Genomic DNA, 9,668 nt, shown 5'->3' with positions numbered 1-9,668 from the left:
CCCTTCTTCCTCCTCCTCCTTCTTCTTCTTTGCCCCACTTAGTAGTAGAGCATGTACTGTATATTTATTGGTTTTCTTGTTCATCATCTGTATCCTTATCTAGAACATAAATTCTAGGAGGACAGAGATACCATCTATTTTGATTGCTTGTAATCCCTTCCCCAACACCTGAAAGGATGACTGGCACATATCAGTGGCTCGCATATTAATGTGTGGAACCACTGAAATGAACTTGCTAATGAGAACAGACATTTCATCCAGAGCAGTGCTCTCCAGAGGACCTTTCTGCAGTGGTGGGAATATTCTGTGTGAGTGCTGTCTGGTGTGGTGATTGACAACAGCTAAAAGTGTGACTAATATGACTGAGAAATTGAAGTTTTATTTATTTCATTTTTATTGACTTTACACTGCTATATGTGACCAGTAACTTAGACGAGAGCCAGGTCCTCAGGACAGATGGAAAGGACAGAGTATCAGATTGGTGTCATTTCCACAGCAATCCATCACATCTCACAGAAAGAGGATTTGTAAGGCATTGAGTTACAAAGAAGACTGAGGCCTCAATAGTCTGTTGTGGATATCACCTATGCTGCCAGCAGTGTGTTTTCAGACAATTGTACAACAAAGCAGGCACCGATCCAATAGCATTTTCTGGCCTGAAGAAGGAGGTAATCATCGTGTGCTGTGGCATACAGGGTGTCTCAGGCCTCTGTCATTCCAAGCATTCCCAAAGCTCATTCCTGATCCTTTCCAGGACATGATTTCTACCACCTGCACCTCAAATTGTACAAGAATGTTCCCCTCTCCAGCATCCTGGGTCCCCAGTCTGTCTGTCCCTCAGTCTCCTCCACAATATTCTTTCAGTCCAATATTCAAAACCACAGCAGAACACTTTTTGCTAGGATCCATTTGAAATGGCCTATTGCCTTTTTCACGCACATGAACACATAATTGCAAATTTTGGTTACCCTTTTATAGATTTGTACATACGTGGTGAGAATGCCACATTAGTGTACTTTACAATCCATGCTGAAGTAAAAGCCACCCACTTGGCCCTGGGAGTCCCATGTGCAGAGGCAGGTGCTACCGTATGTACATGGATGGTGCTCTCTGCTTCAGGTGGTAAGTTCAGATGCAAGGCAAAGGACCTCACACCTTTCATATCTCTCCCCCTAATTCTAACTGAAGACTAATGTCCTTTTATAAAGGATGGGGTCTTTGGTCTTTTTCCAAGTAAGAAAATTGGGTGTCTTGGTTACTTTTCTCTCATTGCTGGAACAAAATACCCAAAACCAAAATCTGAGGAAGAAAGATTTATTTAGCTCACAGTTAGTGGAGGTTTCAGTCCGTACTTGGCTGGCTCCAAGGCAGAGTGGCACATGGCAGAGAACAGCAATTCATGGCAGCAGAAAACAGCAAAATGCCAAGGGAGGAGGACCTGGGGCCACTAGCAAGCCTCTCTTCCCTCCTTGCATTTGTATGCAGATTACCCACCCCAGGGCAGGTGTAGCACCCATAATCCCAGCATTGGATCATGAATTAATCACAAACTCTAGAAGCTGTCCCAGTGACAGCATCCAATGACTACATGAGGCGTTGTAGGGACACCTAGACACAAACCATTACATAGGGCTATGTACACCTGGAGAAGGCCCACAGAATGAGAACTCCTCTGTGGTACATATGGTGGAGAAACACTTCCTGGGGTGGCCAGTCCTATAGGTGCTCTGCCCACCCTTTTCTCACTTGTTGTTGTCTCTTGCTGTCATTCTGCCAGGCAGAGATTTCAGATCCAGTATGTGAATATTCTCTATCCATGCCTGTTTTTCCAGGTGGACTATGATCGAGCACAGATGGTCCTCAGTCCTCCACTGTCTGGGTCCGACACCTACCCCAGGGGCCCTGCCAAACTACCTCAGAGTCAGAGCAAAGCAGGCTATTGCTCAAGCAGCCACCAGTACCCTTCTGGGTACCACAAAGCCAGCCTGTATCACCACCCTTCGCTGCAGACCAGTTCGCAGTACATCTCCACCGCCTCCTACCTGAGCTCTCTCAGCATCTCATCCAGCACCTACCCCCCACCCAGCTGGGGCTCCTCCTCAGACCAGCAGCCCTCCAGGGTGTCCCATGAACAGTTCCGGGCTGCCCTGCAGCTGGTGGTCAGCCCAGGAGATCCCAGGGAATACTTGGATAACTTCATCAAAATCGGGGAAGGGTCAACAGGCATTGTGTGCATTGCCACTGAAAGACACACAGGGAAACAGGTGGCAGTGAAGAAAATGGACCTCCGCAAGCAACAGAGGCGAGAACTGCTTTTCAATGAGGTATGTGCTAGGTCAGCATCATCTTTTCTCTCCAGCATTGCATTTAGTTCCCTTTTCAAAACTAGGATGTGAGAAAGGCTTTGAAAATACAAAAACATATGTGACATCCTCTGTAGTCTTTCCTCCTAGTCTTGTTTTGTGTGTGTATTATTCCAGCAGTACTTTATGAAATATTTCATGTGTTTCCATCACTGTACCTAACATTAATCCACTGTGACTCCAGTCCTGGGAAACAAGTGTCCGGCAAGGAGAAAACCTGCTCTCCGATAGTTTGCATGACTAGCCTAGGATCATAGAACAAGTTGGCTTTAGAGTTGAGGTTCAGATCCCTGTCTTGCAAATTCCAAATCCTGTACTGCAGTCTGTCTCTGTGGGTTACCGTCATATCCAGGGTCTACACAGAGTAGGTTTCAGGACTGGTGCAAGTTCCAAACTCTGGGATTGCTCAAATCTTTTCTATAAAATGGAAAGTATGAACATCTCCCCATGTACTTTAATTCATCTCCAGATTACTTATAAAACCTAATACAGTGTAAATACTTGTTATCATTGTTTAGGAGCTAATGACAAGAAAAATATCTGTGCATGTTCAGTATAGATGCTTTTCTTGAGGAGTGGGTAGTATGCAGGGTCTCTTTAAGTAATTCAGGCTGGCCTTGAACTCACAGGTACCCCCAGCTGGGCTTGAATTCCTAGCAATCCTCCCGCCTCAGCCTCCAAGTGCTAGGATTACAGGCGTGTACCACCACACCTGGCAGATGCACTTGGCTGGTTGAATCCCTGGATGTGGAATTCATGAATACAGAGGACTGGATAGGTACCTACTTCATACTGCTGCGAAAGCATTCATACTCTTTGTAGCCAACTTTTTAATATAGCAAACAGAGATGAGCTTACCAATATCCTCACTCTCATTATTCGGGAACTTTGAAATATTCCTTCTGAACATAGAAGTAGTGACTTCTTCCTGAAAATGTAAGAAAATGTTTCACAGAACACAAACAAGTAATGCTCTACATTAATATTTTATTTTATTTTATTTTAGTATCTTAGTACAGGGACTACAGGGTCTCACTACACAGATTGGACCTGTAGTGACCCTCCTGTTTTCAGCCTCCCAATCTATGGGATTACAGGCATGCACCACCACACCCAGTCTCAGTAACCGTCTCAGCGCAGCAAGCCATGTATTAAACCCCGCTCCCTGAGCCTGTCTAAGCAGGGGCTTTAGTCCGCTGAGGTATTTGACCCCAATATTTTAATACATTTAAAATATTTTTTACTTATATATATATCCTTTCTTTGAGATATTTCTGTATGTGTAGCTTAGTAATTTTTAAGTTTTACCTAACATTTAATGTTAATAAAATGTAATATTAAATACAAATTACCCATGCCTTTTCTTAACTGTATATAAAAAATATAATTTGAAAGGTCTAATAATTTTCTGTAATGTATAATTGAACCAGTTTCTGATTTTGTTTGCAAATTGTGCTCTTTATAGTTTTACAGTGAGTGTTATAAACAAGTCTTCGGTCTCATATTTAATGGCTTTCTTAAATTTGAAGTAGAATGAACAAATCTACATAAAATAATTTTAAAATAAAGATATCTAATGACACATAATGTCCTCATTTAGTCCCTCAGTAATAGCCCTCTCTCACCCTCACTAATATCAACAAGATGCTGTCATACTATTGGTAGTAATCAGGTAAAATAAATAAATCTTATTTAAATTAATACTTTTATCACTATATGGTTAGACTGTCTACGGCCATACCACCCTGAATGCGCCCAATCTCGTCTGATCTCGGAAGCTAAGCAGGGTCGGGCCTGGTTAGTACTTGGATGGGAGACTATAAGTTTAGACCATTTGTATTTCCTCATCAAGTCCTATGTTCTTTGCATGCTTTAAGTTGTGTTAGCAGAATTTGACTTACTGGTGTAGAAAATTATTATGGAACCTTTTTTTGTTGCACATATCTTTCCAGTTTCTCATGTATCTTTTTCAACTTATCACATAAGAGCTCCAGTTGCACACAGGAAAGCATAAGCACACAGGAAAACATGAGTGACTAGATCAGGAATCAGAAGCCCTTTGGTATTAAGGATATTAAGACACCTTTAGTAATTTTATAAGATCATTGAGAGACAGGGGAGGTTTTGTGAATGGGAAATCCAGATGCTGAAGACCTCTCGGGTTAGGATGTCAGATGTCAGTCGGCCCACCTTGTACCTCCCCAGGGAGGTTCCTGTGCCTGGCTGCTCTGTCTGGGAGTCATGTGCATGCTCATTCTCTCAGAGGTCCACAGGTGCCCTTGGAGGGCACTCCACCACCCTGTTGAAAGCCTTTCACTGAGGCTCAGGTGTAGCCCTAGGAGTCTCCCCATTTCCAGCTCAGTAGTTCTCATTTCGTTCATTTGTTTATTTTTTAGGACAAGGTCTACAGGGACTACAGGGTCTCACTGCATAGTTTGGACTCGTAGAGATCCACCTGTTTACAGCCTCTCAAGTGCTGGGATTACAGGCGTTCACCACCATGCCCAGTCTCAATCGCCAGCTCAGCACACCCGGGAGTGGGGGCGCCCGGCAGGCCCCAGATCCAACTCCCCGCCCCTGCATCTGCATAAGCAGGGGCTTTAATCTGCTGAGCTATTTGGCCAGCCCTAGTTTTCATTTCTTAGGCACACTCCCCACCTCTAACTTTTCTGGTTCACTGGGCTTCACAGGCATCTCCTCCATACCTGGCCCCTTTCTCCACAAGCAGATTCAAGTTAGCCTCTACTGTGCCTACATCATATTTGTTTTGCCTTCCAAAATATGTTTGTATCCAGACCAAACCTCCTTCAGATTCAACTAGTATCATTTTCCAAGGCGTTAAGTTAGTCTTCTGTGCTCCTACTTTTCAAATCAATTGACTTCATTTGATGATGGGTCTCCTACTTACTTTCCACAAATTGGTGACCCTTTGTTAGGCTAATCCACGGTGGAATGTGGAGATTGCCTTCAAATGGAGACCCTGGGGTCACACAAGGGAGCCAAGCATTTTTGACTGCAAGCCTTGTCCTTGTGTTCTGTATATACTTCTCTGTGTGTGTCTCTCTCTCTCTCTGTCTCTCTCTTTCTCTGTCTCTCTCTCTCTCCTTCCTTCCTTCCATCTCTGTGTCTCTGTCTCTGTTTCTGTCTCTCTCCTCTGTCTCCTTCTGTCTGTCTCTCCTGTCTCTTTCTGTCTGTCTGTCTCTCCTTCTGCCTCTGACTCTGTCTGTGTCTGCTTCTCTCTCTCCCTCTCTCTGACTCTGTCTCTTTCCTCAATCTCTCCTTCTGTCTCTGTGTCTGTCTCTGCCTCTCTTTCTGCCTCTGTCTCTCTCTGTGTGCCTCTGTCTCTCTCTCCCCTCTGTCTTTCTGTGTGACTGTCTCTGTCTGTCTGTTACTCTCTCCCTCTCAGTTTCTCCCTTTGTTTCTCTCTCCCTCTTTCTCTGTCTTTCCAAAGTCAGCTTCACATGCTATTCTCTTACAACTCTACTAAATTGATTGCTTTTATTCCTAGTTACCCTTGATGCCCTTTGCCTATGTTAGATTCTTGAATAAATCCTGTCATAATCAATACCTCTCAATCAATTATACTTACAGTGTAAGTAAACCCACTGGAGAACAATAGCCAAATTTCTCCATCACAAGTCACTGGTATCTTTCTCCTGTGGCAGGTTGTGATCATGAGGGATTACCACCATGACAATGTGGTGGACATGTACAATAGCTATCTTGTTGGAGATGAGCTCTGGGTGGTCATGGAGTTTCTAGAAGGTGGTGCCTTGACAGACATCGTGACTCATACCAGGTAAGTTCCTTTATTATCCAAGACAGATAATCCAAGATGCTTATTATTGTAATCAGGATATGGCTTTGGTGACTATCTTTGAAAACTTGTCATGTACTGGAAGCACTTCGGAGGCAGGGGACACAACTTTCTTTGTCTTGTATACCCCAGCGTTCCCATCATAATATTTTGCCTATGTCCTTTTTATCCAAAGAATATTTGTTACTTTGTTTTTTATCCAATGAATATTCATCCAACCACAGAAGGTGATTAATAATTGTTTACCGATGGTTTTATCCTTGTTCATTGTGCTGGTGATTGAGGCCAGAGCTTGTCCTTGGTAAGCATGTACCTTATCCTTCCCCACATAGATTTGAAATCTGAATGTTTCTGAGAATGACGTTTCAGTAACTTGCACTAGAGCTTCTTGTCCCCTATATAGATTTCTAAAAGTGAGTTTCAATCTTTGAGTTAAAGTGCTACTGCCACATCCTCATACCATGGCAGGGACCTGGAGAAAGATGGCCCAAGTAAAAGGTCAAAGTTCAGTGTCAGAATTAACTAACCTCATCATAGAGAGAGTTCTTCTTAAGGAACTGAAGGTGCGTGTCTATGGAAAGGAGTACATAATACTTAATTTGTTTTGTCTCCTTTTTTCAACTCGTTGTACTTTTTCTCTTCTTAATTTCTTATCACTTCTTTCTTCTAATTTTACATGCATATATCTGGTAGTATGAATAGCTGGTTGGAAGACATCACTATGTATTACAACAAATGCTGTGAAATTTATATTACTTTGCTAAGTGAAATTCTGTATCACTTGTAAGTTTGTCTGTTTTACTACTATTTTGTACTCTCTTTACAAAAGAAAAAGGAAAAAAGAACTGAAGGTGCATGGATGACAGAGGGGCTCTCCATAGGAGTTTATGGAGGTGCATTTACATCAGTGATCCAAACGCTCACCAGTAGCATCTCCTTCCTTTGGCATGGGATGCATTCCTGTGTGCTCACCAATTCTTGTGCTCTGGTTTCCACAGCTCAAAGACTTTCTCTTCCAGCCTATAGACCTTCCAGATGTGCACTGGCATAGACTACTTACTGTGAGAACCCAGGAAAGTGACCTCGCCTAAGCATTACAAAGATGTTCTTAAACCTGTCTTATTCCTTCAATGTCATTTTCTCTCTAGAATGAATGAAGAGCAGATAGCCACTGTTTGTCTATCAGTTCTGAGAGCCCTTTCCTACCTTCACAACCAAGGAGTGATTCACAGGGACATCAAGAGTGACTCCATCCTCCTGACCAGTGATGGCCGGGTAAGCTTACTCGCTCCCTTTGTCATGGGCATTGTTCTCTTGAGAACACTTTCTCATGGTTCAAATTTTTCTTAGTCACAAGGCACCCGCTGTACTTCCCAGAAGACTTATAGAAAGGAAATTGCCTTCCCATCCTCTCTATCATCCTGTTAGTCAGAAATACCTGCGAGCTAAATTTGATGGATAATTTTCTTCCTTTACAGTATGTGCAGGAAGTAACGAAAACTACAGAAATTTCTATTCTTTGTCTGCCACATGCCTATTTTCAGAGCTGCCTTTCCAAGTCTGTGTCTACCTCTTCCTAAAAAAAATGAACCAATGTCCACAGTATCTCCAGAGTCCCTGCTAGAGGCAGATGACCAACTCCACATGGGTCATTTGAGGATAGTTATTCAAGGTATAATTTACAGAAGTCTGGGCAGATACAGAAGAATCATAAGGAATGGAGCAAAAGGAGGAGTGCAGTTCTGTAGAGAGTGCTCTAGTCTTACCACCTCCTGCCTGAGCAGGTGAAGGGCAAGATGCTCTTGGAATCTGCTAACAGATTGTTCCTGTGGTAGGACTGCTTGGCAAGAGTTCTGATCTTCCATGGAGGTCGGAGCACCAGGAAACTGTAGGATGGCCCTGGGCACAAACACCTCAGCCCCGCCCTGCTCTTGCTTCCTAGTCCTGATGCTCTGTACTGGCTCACCCCAGCCAGAAGCAACCTCAATGTGTGTAAAATCCTCAAGGTTCAGAGAAAAGAAAATAAATCTGAAAGGACAACAAGGAGCAGATGCTCCTTACCTCAGCATATCTCCTGGCCCCAACTCCTGCGCAAGGAATTTTGTTAAAAGTCTGAAGGCACACCAGGGCATGCAACATACAGCAGCCAAAGAATGCCACACATTGGCTTAGCTGGGAATGTGCGGGTACGTAAATCCTCTTAACTCCCTGGAAACTCTCATTAGAGGTAATGGTCCTGGAATGGCCAGCCATCCTTTGCTGTTGCTGCCTTCTCTAACCCAGCAACTGCAGCCATGTGGAAAACACTTACATCCCATCAGAACTGCCCAGAAATGATCAGAGGGCAGCAGGCAGAACCTGCTCTCGCTCCTTGGCTTTTTTTATTTTGATCTAAAAATATGGCAGTTTACTGCAGGAAATGTAGTAAATGCAGAAAAGTATGGTTGATAAAATAAGGATCACTTGTAATTCTGTGACTTATTTCCCTCTTTTTTTCCAAGTACCGTTTGTACATAATTTGAAAATTTGGGATTGTGATGGATGAGGAGTTTAGGCTGTACTTTCCGCATAACTGTGGGAAATATTTTCTTTGAAAGGAGGGGTGTCAGAGTGTAGGGCAATCAGGTTTTGCTACGTAACAAACTACTCCAAACTCAGAGGGATAAAACAACCACCACTTACTTGGTCACAAATCTGTGGATCAGCACTTTGAGCTGAGAACAGCTGGAACAACTACCACACAAGAAACCGACCAAGCTCTCTTGCATTTGTGACCAACCTGCAGCCAGCCAGTGTCACACACTTGCTTGCCTGAAAGTCAGTGGCTCTGAGCGGGGCCAACAACAGAATTGGGCCTAGTTTCACTTATCTCCCAGTAGAGTAGCCTTGGCTTAGTCACATGGTGCTGGTGGCAAAGTTTCCAAGAGTCACAAGCGAGGCAAGCCCCAGTGCAGCAACCTTTCTAAGCCCTCAGTTTATGTTCTGTGTGCTAAAGTACATCAGCCACATGACCAAGCCCAGAGTCCGGGGGTGGGGAACAGAGCATGCCTCTTCACGAGGGAGAGGCACTTGCATTGCAAAGAGTGCAGATAAAGAGGAGGAGGGCTGACCAAATAGCTCAGCAGATTAAAGCACCTGCAAGCAGACCCAAGGTCTGGGATTTGATCCCCAGGCATGCTGTGCTGGCCCCACCCCCAGGGCATGCTGAGATGGCAATTGAAACTGGGTGTGGTGGCGCAAGCCTGTAATCCCAGCTCTTGGAAGGCTGTAAGCAGGCAGATTCCTATGGAGTCCGATCTAGTAGTGAGACCGTGAACACCCTATAGACCCTTCCCTAAAGAATACCAAAAAAAGAAAGAAAGAAAAAAGGAAGGAAGGAAGAAGGAAGAAGGAAGAAGAAAGAAGGAAGAAGGAAGAAGGAAGAAGGAAGAAGAAAGAAGGAAGAAGGAAGAAGGAAGAAGGAAGAAGGAAGGAAGGAAGGAAGGAAG

General features: G+C 43.8%; 1 protein-coding gene across 2 annotated transcripts in view; it reads left to right on the top strand.

Annotated features, from left to right (window-relative positions):
• Pak5 (p21 (RAC1) activated kinase 5) overlaps nt 1–9,668 on the top strand; it is a 109,904-nt gene that overhangs the window by 77,080 nt on the left and 23,156 nt on the right. Inside the window, exons 3-5 of one of the 2 annotated variants that reach the window (XM_004634297.1) lie at nt 1,833–2,324; nt 6,029–6,162; nt 7,329–7,455. In XM_004634297.1, the coding sequence (XP_004634354.1) occupies nt 1,833–2,324; nt 6,029–6,162; nt 7,329–7,455 (753 nt within the window). The remainder of the gene's footprint in view (nt 1–1,832; nt 2,325–6,028; nt 6,163–7,328; nt 7,456–9,668) is intronic. The other variant, XM_004634298.1, reaches the window with a different exon arrangement.

The sequence above is a fragment of the Octodon degus genome, unplaced genomic scaffold, assembly GCF_000260255.1.
Source record: "Octodon degus isolate 3935 unplaced genomic scaffold, OctDeg1.0 scaffold00060, whole genome shotgun sequence".
NCBI lineage: Eukaryota > Metazoa > Chordata > Mammalia > Rodentia > Octodontidae > Octodon > Octodon degus.
This window is presented reverse-complemented; position numbering and strand designations above follow the sequence as displayed.